Source organism: Aspergillus flavus, chromosome 8 (assembly GCF_009017415.1).
Source record: "Aspergillus flavus chromosome 8, complete sequence".
Taxonomy (NCBI): domain Eukaryota; kingdom Fungi; phylum Ascomycota; class Eurotiomycetes; order Eurotiales; family Aspergillaceae; genus Aspergillus; species Aspergillus flavus.
The window spans coordinates 3,211,494-3,225,984 of NC_092403.1; the positions used below are offsets into that span (position 1 = coordinate 3,211,494).

Genomic DNA, 14,491 nt, shown 5'->3' on the forward strand with positions numbered 1-14,491 from the left:
AGACTTCGGTCCGAGTGGGGGAAAGTCCGTGCGAAGATCCACCACGGCTCTTTTCCCTCCACTTGCCGTGTTGAATAGTTTGGGGACCCCAGGTTCCCCAGCAGACTTATGTTCCTATATAACACCAAATAAACCCCCGGTAAGGACCTGCTCCGTATCGGACGCCTTTGCAATCACGATTGGTTTGAACCATTCGTTATATATCACCGATAGGCGCCATGGATGACAAACCCGCCATTGAGCTAGCAGAATGTGTGGAAGCTGGGACGAAGTCGCGGGGGAATCTTCTGGTTGATGCCGATGGTCAGGTTCAGCGCTTGCCTGTGCCCAGCAAAGACCCCAATGATCCGTTGAACTATAGCACATGGGAAAAAACTGCGATCATTGTGAGCTGCTGCTGGTTTTGTGAGTTTTTCGTACTCTGGACGTCTCTTCCCCCTGATTTCGGAAAGCTGACAAATATTCTCACTAGCTACCATGTCCTTGTCCTGCATTGGGGGCCTTGGGGCAATTCTCAACGTGTTCTTCCAGTTGTATCTGCCTCAAGGGTATACTACCAACCAAGTCGTCTGGTTATCGACATTCCCGTCCATGTTTGTCGGAATTGGTAGGCATCCCCTGCAAACTTCTCGAACAGTTTAACTAATTGCACCGGGGGCCTCATAAGGTAATTTTCTGATCCTTCCACTTGGGTTACTTTACGGTCGCCGTATCGCAACGATCATCTCAACAGTCGTCCTCCTGGGAGCCACCATCGGATGTGCCGTTTGCAACACATGGGAACAGCATCTGGCATTACGAATAATACAGGGTCTTGCGGCAGGTGCTACAGAGTCAGTGGGTAGCTCGAACTGACCCCGATGAGGCTCGTCCAGGAAGTTAATAATTCATCCAAATCAGGTTCTACCACTCATTCTTGCCGAGGTGACTTTCGTTCATCAGCATGGAATGGTATACGGCCTTTACTGGGCCGCACAGAACGCGATTACGGGCTGTCTTACTCTGGCAGCTTCTTATGAAGTTGCTAGTCTCGGCTGGCGATGGTTCTATTGGGTCTTCGCCATTGCGGTCGCGATAGGGCTGGTTCTGGTGGTTTTTGGCGGCTTTGAGACCGGTTACAAGAGGCGGTCTCAGTTCGTCAATGGCCGTATGGTAATAACAGACCGATTTGGGGTGACCAGAATGCTCACAGAGGATGAAACTCGCGAGGTCCTTGAGTCCCAGGGACATCCATCCAGTGGTGAGGAAATTCCAGAGGAGCTGCGACCCAAAAAGACGTATTGGCAAATGTTGAAGCCGTGGTCACATCCAACCGAAAGCGCCCTCACCTTTATCCCACAGATCTTGTTTCAAATCGTGGAAGCATTACTGTGTCCTGGGATTCTTTATGCCACACTTCTTTCTTCTGTGGTCCTTGCCTCATCAATTGGCATGTCACTATCTTACAACACCGTTCTTGAGTATAACTACCATTGGGCACCTGAATCAATCGGATTGATTAACCTCGGCGGCGTGTTCGGTGGGTTCGGTGGGATGTTGTATGCTGGCTTCCTGGGGGATAAATTTATCGTTTGGAAAGCAACAAGAAATGGAGGAGCCTTTGTCCCTGAGCATCGTCTCATTCTCTTGATCTTCCCTGGCGTCCTCGGAGTCGCGGCTCTTCTTCTTTACGGATTTACAGCTGATGGTGGCGCCACCTGGGGGGGCCCATACATGGGCTGGACGCTTTTCCAAATTACTTTTGTTTCAGTTCTCATATTGTCGACCTCTTTCGCGGCCGAGTCATGGGAGCGGAACCCTGGTCCTGCTCTTGTTGCGGTCGTCGGTATGAAGAACATCGTGGCATTCGGTTTGAGTTACGGAATCAACCCAATGGTGGAGAAGTACAGCTACCCAACTGCAATGGGGATCCTGGCCGCCGTCACCGGTGGTATCTTCTTGCTGGGTATTCCAGTTTACATACTCAACCCTAAGGTAACCACTAACGTTAGCGTTTAACACACTCTCTAACTTTCGGTAGTGGCGCCAATATATGGAAAAGAAGCAACAGAGAACCGCCGCGTATTGAGACTTTCAGTCAGCTAGCATTTGTCCGTCAGAATCGGATTCCAACTGCATCTGCTGCCTTGCTACGGTTGAAGATCACAATTTTAGGAACGCATGGAGAAGGCCAGATGTGGCATTACCTGTTCTCGATTGTTGCTTTTTTGCCAGGATTACAAGTATTCCATTCTCTCTGCCGCAGAATACCATTCTCCTATTTGAAAGGTACAGTTTCTCTTGGCCTTAGACACAACCCTAGATATAATCAATACCACCACAAATACAACTTTTGCTACAGTCCACACAATAAGTGTTTACTTTGGCGTAAATATCTGAAACGCATTTGGTGTCTCATTATGAGGATTTAATGGCAACTTAGAATTGAAGATGTAGAAAGGCAAGATATAAGAATGTATATATGGCTTTCGACCCATCAATAACAAAAGTTTAGACCACAGGGAAGGGTTCGTTCCGGGGGGAGTAGATTTCAGTGCGTCCTGAAACCGGTGCAACCTTTCTACACTCTTGTAAGTAAGTCTCTAGGCCAGCGCAGCCTCCTACACTGTTTTATGTCTCTCCGCAAAATCGAAGAAAAGCATGTTGGACGCCCCACTTCCCGGGAAAATTGCCGACGCCCCATTCGACAAGGCTGCTCAAGGGCAAGATCGGGAATGGCCGAGGCTATTGGATGGCAGTTATTTTAGCTCTGCACCAACAATTTGACCGGCCAGCCATCGGCAAGTTTGTGGCCCGCAAATTCATTCGCCTTCCCGATTGCCCTCGGCAATCCATACATAAATCGATGGCTCGTCCGCTTTTGTCTTCCATACTTTCCTCGAAGTTCCATTATGCCTGAAAGTCCGGAGGCCCCTCGACGTTCCCCGCGGAGGGCTGTGAATCACCAGTGTCCACATTGCGACAAGGCGTATGAACGTCCGGAACATTTGGCGCGTCACCTCGATTCGCGTGAGTAGTCCCGGTCGAACATGGAGCTCTCTGCAGGAAGGCTGAAAGTATAGAATTAATCAGATCGCAATGAGCGCATGTACAAATGTCCGATTTGTCAACGCGGTTTCAATCGCCGGTCTGTCACCCTGACCAGCCAACTACAGCCAGCTAACCATGACCAGAGATGTCTTACAGCGCCACCAGGCAGTCCATGAAAAAGATGAGGCAAGGGGCATAGCCTCACTACGACGGACCAAGGAGCGCGCAATTGAAGCCTGTGAAGCTTGCGCGACCGCAAAACTAAGTTGTGGTAACGAAAGACCTTGCAAAGTACGCCGCACAGTTGAATTTCTAAACGTACCCAGCACTAACAAGCTTGCAGCGATGCCATTCAAAGCGAGTAAATTGTGTCCCTAGACCCAAAGGCAGGCGTCTATCGCGCGAACGTCTTTCCTATTCAGTGTCTCTCCCGCCTTACTCTCCGCAAGTAGGAGAATCGCCGCCGGGCCTGTCAACTCTGACACCAGCCCTTGAATCTGGGCTATCAGAGTCATTCCCGGGCAATGTGCATGAAAGGTACGATGCGGACGTTGCCCCAACCAGCGAGTTGGTCTTAGAGACCGTTATCCCCGACACGGACGCGCAGGCGCATTTACCCATGAACGGATTTCCGGCATTTTTCGAACAAGTGATGCTGCCGGTTGTCGACGCCGACGATGCAGTTCACGATACACAACAGCCACGTGTGTTTGATTTCATGCAGGACACCGATTTCACATATCTAGATACCGACATCTTCGGCACAAACTTCATACCAGATCTAGATAAGGCACTCGATGTTCCAATGGCTTTCACTGAGTTCGAAAACCCTCCACAATCCCCGCTAGACGATCAGGAGTCCGCAAGTCAGCGTGCTGCAGCCTTTGGACGTTCATTGTGGTGAGGTCAATTAAGAATTTATTATGTAAATCCCGTTTGGTCTAATGTCTAACACTCTGGTTAGGCTTTGGGTGCCCGAGAAGAATCAACATGCATTCAGCGAAGAAAGACAGATTCCCTTACGCGACACTGACAGTATTCCATCCTCGTACCAAAATCGCTTGGATGCAGTAAGAATTCCTGGGAAACTCTCATATCAAGCTAGGGATGATATTTTGAAGCTGGTCATACGGACCGGAGGCTCTCGACTTTCAGTGACGACCTTTCCATCTCCAGACTATCTTGACACTCTGATTAAAATCGGGATTGGGAAGCGAACTGAGACGGACGCCTGGATCCACCCCTACACTTTCTATGATTCAGACTATCAACAGTTGCGTCCAGAGCTGCTCACGGCTTTGATTGCGGCGGGATGTGTCTGTTGTGGAATGCCCTCTATCAACAAGACTGGCATCATTTTGCAGGAAATTACTCGAGTGAGCCTCGCACAATTAGTAGGTCCTTCCAAATCATTCATGACAGGCCATCGCCATTGGATTGCGCTAATAACCTCTCTATTTAGGTTGAGGATGATAATAGCGTACTCCGCGATCTCCAATACTTGCAGGCTTCAATGATGTGGCTTGATATTGGAATCTTTTGTGGCTATACTCGGAAAATGCAAATTGCTGAAGGCTATTTACAGCCGCTTTGCACAGTGCGTTGGACACCTTAACAATTACCAAGCCACGTGCTCACAGTACCAGGCGGTGCGTCGTGGCGCAGCCTTCGACAGATCAACCTACACAGTTATCACTCCATATTCATTCGGTAATGACAATGAATCATTGAAACGAGCGTGGCATGCCTGGGTACGGCAGGAGTCTCTCAAGAGGTATGGAATTAAATTCGTTTTCTCGATATAGTTTCCCAGTACTGATCGAATTAGACTTGTGTACCATCTGTTCGGTCACGATGTGGAGGTGGCCACGACTATGAACCGACCCGCCATCATTTCCTATACAGAGTTGACGGTCCCATTCCCCTCGACAAGAGGTTTATGGTTTGCTCCCTCTGCCGAGGCCTGGCGGGATATCTGGATAGCGTACCAGTTGACTGGTTGCTCCGAGCTCAATCTACGTGATCTATTATCAGATCCGTCATTGATGACTCAACTAGCTCCCGAACTAGATATCGAAGTCGCGAGATCTGCTCTTCTGCAGGGTCTTGCGCTGCAGGTTTGGGAGTGCCGTCAACAAATGCTTCTATCTCAGACTTCTCTATCTGGCCCGCGTGCGACAACTCAGTTGTGGCTACAAAGTCGACAAGAAGACTTGTAGGTGTCGTGCTGTGATACATTTAGTCATTAAATGATCTGACTGCTGCATCTCCAGATATACGACCCTTCGAGCGGTACAGCAAGACTCCCTAAGCGTACCCCCGGTGACAACTTTGATGAGCGAGTTCGTGATGATGTACCTCCACATAGATATTGACGCAATCCAGCGCTTCGTCGGAAGAATGGGCGAGCTAGATGCGCGTCGCGCCTATCCCGGGCTTCGGGACTGGAGCCGGACGAAAGAAGCGCGGTTTGCCATTTGGCACGCTGGCCAAATGTTTCGAGCGGCTCGTAACGTGGCGGCATATCAGTTCCGCGGCTTTGAATCCTTGGCTATCTACCATGCCACGCTGGTTCTATGGGTGTACGGTTTGATTCAATGTGGCGAGACCAAGCGACTCGAGGTGACTACCCCTATGAGTGAAGCCGACTTGACTGCACCAGTTCCCCTGGATGAACCCGAGAACCAAGTGACGAAGTCGTTCCTAAGCCACGGCGTTGGGCGACCCGGATTAATGATGCTTCAGCCTCGTGGAAAGAACGAACAAGATGTAAAGGTTTTTTATGAATTGGCCAAGCCCCGTGCAGTAACAGCGGTGGCGCAGCAGGTGTTTGAAGGGAATTGCCGACTTCCTTTCTCAGATGTTTCACTTCCACCGATAATTCAAAACCTGTGTGCACTTATTAAGGATTTAGGCAACTTACAATAATCATACTACGATTTTAGATACTGAATCAACAGACCATATACCGTATAGATAATCAAATTATACATGGCTCTGTATGAATTTGTTCATAACTACCGAGCGAAGGGCCAATCAGCGACCATCAAATTATCGGGATATAAATTCATCCATTGTTAAACACGGATATCACTATTTCGTTTGCATCGCAGGAATTGGTTGCGGTGAGCTAATTACATTGATTAGTACAATAGCCACCTACCTGTACCTAGTTTCCTTCCTTCTCTAGCACTTCTACTTCATTCCTTCGTGGCCTATTGGGACGGCTAGAGTAAAGCCTCGGACTGAGATATTCTAGCCCGTGACAGACCATGTACGATCCGCAGTACTGTATAAGAAAATCCTTGGCTGACTAGTGTACAAAGTGCATGGTCCCTCCACGGATTGTCAACAAGGAGCCACAAAGGCTTATATGTATTGGACGAATCACTGTTGGATGACGCTTCCTCGGATCTTGGCCGAGGGGTGAGACAGCTGATTCCGGGTCTTCTGAAGGGAGATTGAAGCTTATCACGTCAGGGTCAGGGATAGCTTTGACAGGCTTCAAGAAAGGCTAATACGGCATTCTTTAGATGATTTCTGGGCTCGTGACAAGCCCCCGAACAGTGATATTGGCACCCAGTAGGATGTAGTACGAGCTTGTCGTCCGAGAGGCCAATAAGATGTACGAAATAAGGCTAGTAGATGTCTCAGATGCAATACTAAACGAATGACAGCATTATCCCAATGTGGATTATTTAGCCTACAAATCCTGAAGACAAGGAATCCAGAGGTGGATATTGAGCGAAAGCTCAGCTAGTAACAGTCCCCACTTCCATGTCCGATAACAACCAACCAATATCACTGTTTGGCTGCTTCCACAGGCACTTTTCAAACTTCGATGCAGTGAGGTTCGTGGTACGAGCCAGTTGTGATTTTGCCGTTGAGGCAAACGAATGTGGTAAAGTCGCAAAACGTTCCAGGCACTCTTTCCTTCCAGAATGAGCCTTCAGGAGCTCCATTACTGCATACCACTGGCGGAGTGACTCCACCATTCTCCGCAATACATGTTTCATATCTCTGTTGAAGGTCTTGCGCTTTCGCATAAACATCCTTTGCCACTAATCTAACTGCAGCGCAATAGGTCTCTGCAATCTGCAGGCAAGAACCGTGGGTCAGGGGCTCGCACACTGTTGCACTGAGGATCTTCTTGCAATAGGCTTTACGGCATGCGTTCCTTAGGCCACCACAGAAGTTTCTGTTGCATTCATCGACGTTAGCACCAAGCGTGTAATAGCAGCGGTCGTGCTCGTCGCAGACGCCCCTAAAGTTTGCGCTCCCCCAACTGTCGCGCACCTGGGTCGGGTTGTCGCTCCAGCTTGAGCAACCGTCAATCCGCTTAGCAAGGCCGTCGCCTGCTTTTGGGAATTGGCCTCCGCAGGTAATGTCGGTGCCTGCTGATACGCCTCTCTGCAAGCTGCATATGGCTAGAAGCCCCGGGACGATGAAATGGAAAGATAACATCTGAATAGTTGTAGGGAGTTTCTTAGGTCTGCATGAATCGAAGTAGCCAGGTATTCAACTTCCTGATATTGTGCTGGCTATACGCGCCAGCCGGTCAGCCAATGGCATTTATTGCAATATTTGTCTACATGATATGACACAGCGATATCATGTACTCTGTAATCCGTAGTAAGGTCAGTTTGTCATTCGTTGGATTCTGCCTAGAGCTAGTCCCTTTTCCGCAAACGGGGAATGGTCCCACACCCAATGATGGGGTGACTATGACATCCAACTGAAGACTGACTAACTTGTTACGAGTGAAATAATTTTTGCTTTCCAATGTCCTACCTTCGATCGAGAACTTCGTCGATGGCACTGCACTCCGTAGACCAGATGGCGATCCGCTAGATCTGCCTAGAACTAGACCCTTTCCGCAGATGGGAAATGACCTTACGTCCTTGTTAAAGACGTCACTTTAGTTGAGGCACCTCGTGACACTTTATACAACTGCGCACTGCGATGCACAAGGACTAAACTCTTTCGCGTAATTCACTGTCCCCATCGAATAAAGTATCGCTACTAATCAGGACCTGATTCTGCGCAGCACTCAACCGCGGGCAACGGAGGAGAACCCACAACTACGGCGAGGCCAGACGATTCTATCAATGTAGCTTTTCCAGGTAAGTCGGCTCAGATGATTGACCTGCACAATCCAAGGCGCAACTTACGGTGGCCCTCAGTTTTACAGGGCCTGCTCAATAAATGATCTACGCCAAGGCCTTGGTGGTGGGGCCATTAAAGAGTTACTCAGTGTATGGAGTATCTATCGAAATGGCATCCGGTCCTCAGTAGGATACGTACGTGTAGCTGATACAGCCTCATCCTACCCATCTTTCCCCTGAGATCACAACAGAAATATTAATAAATGCGCCCCCGATTTTCCTCCGTAGCTCTCGTCGCAGATCTCTGAGTCTTCGGCAGTCTACCAGTACATGGACTACCGTCTCTTAGACACCGCAGATACATCTGTCATCGTCTCAGAAGTGATGTAGTTTACTATACATCGCCAGCCAAGAGTGGCCTGTCCAAAGTTGCGTAAGCAGATACGCTCGGTACCGTGGGAGCGATCCGTGTAGTGAGAACAGACTTTTGTCGATTTGGCGAAGGTGCCCTCCCTTTGTAGATTTGTCCACTCTTCCATCCGGTCGTTTAGGACCTTTTTACGGATGAGCGTATACAGTCATTCTCGATTGACCTGTACACACTGAGGAAGTCTTTACTAGCCCCAGTGCCAAGGCTTTAGCGAAGATCATCTAATGAACTGCCTACGTAAAATTGAGGGGCGCAGTAATATACGCCTTGTACAATGCAAACCTTAATACCTCCGTCATATTGCATTATGCGTGCAAAGGTCCGTGGAGTTCCATGGAACCCAATCGTAAATCTGCGGAATTCTGGTTGATTAAAAGTCACATTATACTTTCTGAAAAGGCAGGAGCAAAGTGGAAGTGGCCTTTTGCCTTGACCCTAATGGGATACAGTATAGGTCTACTGGTTCCGTTTTATCGATATGACACGTCTACGACGGCCGCGCTCAGAACTTAAAATGCTCAGCACGTACTGTAACAGGGGATCGCCCCGTCGGCGCCAGATACTTCTAATTGACGTCTTTCGCAGATTGCCACAATGACGGCAATTCTACGCCTTGTATCGCTGGTGCATCTAGACCCTAGAAAACCCACCAATTGTATTCTGAATTCCGCAAACAGTGAAATGGCTTTGGACGCGATGATGCAGATACTATTTTACGATAATCGCCTGTTCCATCCCTATACTAAATTTGTCTGAAGGGTCAGAATTTCATAAAATGGAATATATAGAACCGCCGCCATCCTTCCGTGGACATTGGAGATCATTCTCTTGACACTGTCAATCACCTATTATATTCATACCATTTAACCACCAGAGGGATTTTATTCATCTCAAAGCTATGCATCCCTTATTTACAAAATATCCTGTACTCAGCTTGCTCTTGGTTATTCCTCATCGTGCATGGGCTCAGGCGCCTTCGCAAAGCCAGACAAATATTACAGAGAGCATTTACTGCATCGAAGTCCCCGAGGTTCCAAATTTTCAGGGACGGCTCTCAGGGCCCCCGAAGATAACTTGTCCTGCCGGAGTAAGTAGGTCTGGATGACAAAGTAGAGAATGTTCTCTGACATTAACAGTGTGGTGGGCCCCCTCCTTGTCGCCAATGTGAAGGTCCTAAACCATCGACACCGTGCCCAGGACATGGTTGCCACCGAATGCTTTGTATCGCAGTTCCCGATGATCCCAACTCTCAGGCTCAGCCTGAGCTTTTACCAGATATTTGGTGTCCTAGTCCAGTCAGTAATTCAAATGAATACTCAAAGAGCAACTTTGCTAACTCCATATAGTGTGGCGGACCTTCTCCTTGCCGCCAGTGCTGCACGAGTGGTGATACACTCACTGCCTGATTGTTGACTGGGATGGTGGTATTTCACCAGACTGCTGGCCATAGTTTCGTGACTTCCAAATGAAAAGGCAAATGGAACTAATCCATGTTCTTTCATATGTTTATCACACGTATCTCAGGAGGGGACTCTTACGGTGTGTATACGGCAGACTCTTGTACTGTATGCGGAATATATTGTTTACTCTTGGTTGCCATTGCTTTCTAGTAGTTCTACTGGACTGCTTTAAAATCTTCTCGTTAATCAGGAAAGTCTTGGGTCGTTAATATCTAGCGATATGTTATCTCGAATTTTGTGTGAATGTATATGTACTACAGAGATGATGCGCTGCCTTAAATTAAGTATTGTAAGTATTCAGAAACTCGAACAAAGCTTGAATAAAGTCGACGATGTAATAACAGAAAGGCTTAGATGTGTGATTGGCTTATGCATGGTCAGGACTCCTAAGATTTGTTAGGCTTCAACTTCAACGTACGCTATATTGTATTTCTGTAGCGTATGGGTACTAATAAAAACGTGTATATGGTGGTATCTGATTCTATAGTGTGTTTGATATTTAAGTGGCTAGTTATATTTTTTATTGTGACCACCCTTATTTATATTTCTCTTCCTTGAATCTTAAGGATTATTAGATTTTAGAGATTAGAGGTAGACCAGAGGCGGATACAGACCACGCAAATATTAGTCTTAAGCTATACCTATTACGCCCGGGGCTTCGTTGTTAAGTCTAAGATCAGTTAATGGACCACGTTTCGAGGATTATTAATCTAAAGTCGTCTCTTAACTTCCATCGCTGTTGGATTATATCTAGGAAAGATAAGAGTTATTATAAAACTTCTGTTGATACTAGACTGCTGTTAATACTAGAATATAGTTAATATAAGACTATTATTAATACTAAATTATTGTTAATACTAGATTACTATTAATATTAGATTATTGTTAATACTAGACTTAAGTCTAAAAAGCTAGGTCTATTAAATATATATACTTAATAGTTAGAAAAGTATAAATAAGTTAAAACTAGTTTTTACTATTAAAAATAATTTTATAATAATAATATATATTAATTATAAAAAATTAAATTAAGTATATAAATAAATATTCTTATATATTTTTATTTATTATATTATTACTATAATCTTTTATATTAATAATATAATATATTTTATTAATACTATAAGTTTATTATATTACTAATATATTTAGTTATATTATTACTATAATATATATAATTTTATTATAGTAGCTAGTATTAATATTTATAGTTTTTTTTAAATAACTACTAAATAAATAATTTATTAGATATCTTTTATTTAAAAATTAGCTATTATTATTTTATTATTATTTTATCTTATATATCTATTTTTAATAAGATATACTAGATAAAAATCTATAATATTATTTTTTTTTTTTTAGACTTTTATTTTTAAAAGTATAAAATTATGGTCTTATTTAAATAAAAGATATTTATTCTTAACTTTTTTTTTATCTATATTTTAATTATATTTTTTAATTTTATCTATAAATCTAAGCTTTATTAATAAATTAAAGACAAGGAATTTTAAATAGTATTTTTTTATAAATATTATATTTATTTTTATTATTTTTATATTAAATCTAAAAATTCTAGTTATTATAGCGAGTATATAAAAGTAAACAGTATTTTTTATAAAATATTTAAATCTTTTTTTTTTAATATTAAATAGAAACGGCTTATAAAAGCCTAGAATACTATTAAAAAAAAAAAAGATTATTTTAATAAAGTTTCTTTATTTATAAAAATAAAAATAGTTATTATAAAAATATATAGATAATTTTATTATATATAATATTAAAGAAATTAAAAAATTTAAAAAATTTAAATATTAAAAATAAAAAAAATATAAGATATAAAAGAAATTATATTATTAAAAAACTATAGTTTTCTATTTTAAAGCTAGTATATTAAATAGTAATATTTAATTAATTATAATTTTTAAATTAAATTCTAGTTTAATTTAGTTAATAGATAATCTTTTTTTCTAGATAAATTTTAATTTTTTTACTAGTAGTACTATTAAATTAACTAGTAATAGTTTATTAAATTTTTAATAGATTTCTATAAATTTTTTAAAATACTATAACTTTTCTACTTTATTAGATAATATAATTTTTTATTAACTTATTTATATTTTAATATTTTTTTAATTTTATATTCTATTTCTTTTTTATTAAATTTAATATTTTTAATAATTTTAGTATTTTCTAGTATAGATTTTAATAATAAGATATAAAATATAGAATATATTCTTTTTATTAAATCTAGTAATTTTAATTAATAGTTAATATTATTAATTTATTTTTTAATTTTAAATAGTTTAATTTTTTAATAATTAAGTTTTAAATTTAGTTACTTTATTTTAATATTTCTATAGAATAAAAATATTTTTTTTTTTTTTTTTAAAAATAGATCTTTTTTTATAATATTAGTTGTAGTATATTACTATATAATAATTAAAAAATTTAATATTTAAAAATAATTAATTATATAAATTTTTTAATTTTTTAATTATTTTAATTACTTTTTCTATAATAGATTATTTATTTCTTAATTTTTCTATTATTTTAGTATAATATTTATAATTTATATAAAAAAATATTATTTTTATTATTAAATATTCCGCGTTATTATATATAAACTATACTATTAGTAATAGATTTATTTAATTATTTTATTAGTAATTAATATAGTGTTGTAAATATTATTTAATTATTTAATTTATTTAATTATTTAATTTATTTTTTTTATTTAACTATTTTTTTATAGATAATATACTATAGTTAACTTTTAATTTATCTTTATTAGATTTATAAATAATTATTAAAACTTTAATATAAATAATTTATTTTAATTTAATATAATTTTTTCTAATATTCTATAATAAATAAAAATATAATTAATAAATAAATATATAAAATATATTATATTAAATATTAATTTATTTAATATTAAATAAATATATTTAGTAAATTAATCTATTATTACTATTATTATATTCTATTTTTTTAATTTAAATAATAATTCTATAAAATTAATTATAATCTATTTCTAGAGTCTTAAAAATATATTTAATAATTATATAAATCTATATAATTTATATTTTATTAATTTATTTTTAATATATATTTTATATTTATTAATATATTTCTTAATTTATTTTACTATATTTAAAAAATAATAGTTTTTTATAATCTATTTTAATATTTTTTTAATTTTAAAATATTTTTATATTAAATTATTATAGTATTTTTAAATAATTATATTCTATAATTTTTAAAAAATTTAAATAAGATTTCAATAATATATAATTTTATTTTTATTTTTAATAAATAGATTATTATTTATTTTAAACTTCTATATAAATATTTTATCTTTTTTATTTATTTTTATAATAAAATATTAAATAGAATTTTTAATTTCTATAATTATTATTATAAATATCTATTTATTATATTTAATTAATTTATTCTTATACTATTTTAATATTATAGTTTTAATTATTTTTTTTTTAATTTTATAATTAGATCTTTAGTTTAAGATATTAATTTAATTATTTTTTAATTTTTTATAATATTTAATTTTAAAATTATATTATAATAATATTTTAGTCTATTTTATTTATTTTTATATAAATTTTTTTATAATTATAAAGTATATTAGATTTTTATAATCTAATTTTATAATAATCTAGTATTATATTTTTTTTAAATAAATTTTTTATTTCTTAAATATTAATACTATAACTAATAATTTTTTATTATAAATATTATAGTTTAGCTTTATTTAAACTAATTTTCTAGATTTAAATACTATTAATTATAGTTTTCTATTTAATTTTATTTATATTATTTATATATTAATTATATAGTTAAATATATTAATTTTAATAATAGTTTATTTAGCTAGATTATATTATACTAAAATTAATATAATAATAATTATTTTTTTTATTTAGTTAAATATATTTTAATATTTATTTATTTATTTCTATTATTTTAATTTTTTAAATAAATTAAAAAGTAGTACTAGTCTATATATATATTAATTAATAAATTTTTAATAATAGTTTAGTAATTTAATAAACTATTATAGTTTTTTAAGATTAGTTAATTCTAATTATTTTTAAATAGTTTTTATTTTTTTTTTTTATTTATATTTTTTTAGTAATTATTTAATATTTTAAAAACTTAGTTTTTTAAATATAGAATTTATATTTTTTTAATTTAAATTATATTTCTATTTTTTATAATTTTTTTAAAACTATTTAAATATATTATATATATTCTTTAAAATTATATAAAAAAATTAAAATATTATTTAAATATATAATAATAAATATATTAAAAATTTTTTTTAATATTTTATTAATAAATCTTTAAAATAATACTAGTATATTAGTAAATTTAAAAAATATAATTAAATATTTAAAATATCTATATTTTATTTAAAATATAATTTTTTATTTTTTATTTTTTATAAT

The 14,491-nt window shown here is 37.6% G+C and overlaps 4 protein-coding genes across 4 annotated transcripts; 2 read left to right on the forward strand and 2 right to left on the reverse strand.

Annotated features, from left to right (window-relative positions):
• Positions 1–57: 57 nt before the first annotated feature.
• F9C07_2287847 (major facilitator superfamily domain-containing protein) lies at positions 58–2,329 on the forward strand. The gene is made up of 5 exons (XM_041295173.2): positions 58–405; positions 473–607; positions 668–837; positions 901–1,974; positions 2,021–2,329. The coding sequence occupies exons 1-5, from the start codon at positions 219–221 to the stop codon at positions 2,066–2,068; spliced, it is 1,614 nt and encodes a 537-aa protein (XP_041150725.2). The 5' UTR covers positions 58–218; the 3' UTR covers positions 2,069–2,329.
• A 449-nt stretch (positions 2,330–2,778) lies between these two features.
• Positions 2,779–6,086, forward strand: F9C07_2287848 (uncharacterized protein). The gene is made up of 9 exons (XM_041295172.2): positions 2,779–3,009; positions 3,073–3,127; positions 3,174–3,321; positions 3,374–3,930; positions 3,995–4,424; positions 4,493–4,627; positions 4,677–4,804; positions 4,859–5,245; positions 5,304–6,086. The coding sequence occupies exons 1-9, from the start codon at positions 2,892–2,894 to the stop codon at positions 5,956–5,958; spliced, it is 2,613 nt and encodes an 870-aa protein (XP_041150724.2). The 5' UTR covers positions 2,779–2,891; the 3' UTR covers positions 5,959–6,086.
• A 775-nt stretch (positions 6,087–6,861) lies between these two features.
• F9C07_12847 (uncharacterized protein) lies at positions 6,862–7,494 on the reverse strand (the record flags this gene model as incomplete). Its single annotated transcript, XM_041287429.1, has 1 exon — positions 6,862–7,494. The coding sequence occupies one exon, from the start codon at positions 7,492–7,494 to the stop codon at positions 6,862–6,864; it is 633 nt and encodes a 210-aa protein (XP_041150723.1).
• A 2,066-nt stretch (positions 7,495–9,560) lies between these two features.
• F9C07_12846 (uncharacterized protein) lies at positions 9,561–9,767 on the reverse strand (the record flags this gene model as incomplete). The annotated part of the gene is made up of 1 exon (XM_071507905.1): positions 9,561–9,767. The coding sequence occupies one exon, from the start codon at positions 9,765–9,767 to the stop codon at positions 9,561–9,563; it is 207 nt and encodes a 68-aa protein (XP_071367582.1).
• Between the last annotated feature and the right edge of the window lie 4,724 nt (positions 9,768–14,491).

Coding starts and splice junctions, on each gene's coding strand:
- F9C07_2287847 (XM_041295173.2), top strand. CDS start 219: ATGGATGACAAACCCGCCATTGAGCTAGCAGAATGTGTGGAAGCTGGG. Junction 406..472: donor TGTGAGCTGCTGCTGGTTTT/GTGAGTTTTTCG, acceptor TATTCTCACTAG/CTACCATGTCCTTGTCCTGC. Junction 608..667: donor GTCCATGTTTGTCGGAATTG/GTAGGCATCCCC, acceptor GGGCCTCATAAG/GTAATTTTCTGATCCTTCCA.
- F9C07_2287848 (XM_041295172.2), top strand. CDS start 2,892: ATGCCTGAAAGTCCGGAGGCCCCTCGACGTTCCCCGCGGAGGGCTGTG. Junction 4,425..4,492: donor GAGTGAGCCTCGCACAATTA/GTAGGTCCTTCC, acceptor CTCTCTATTTAG/GTTGAGGATGATAATAGCGT. Junction 5,246..5,303: donor CAAAGTCGACAAGAAGACTT/GTAGGTGTCGTG, acceptor CTGCATCTCCAG/ATATACGACCCTTCGAGCGG.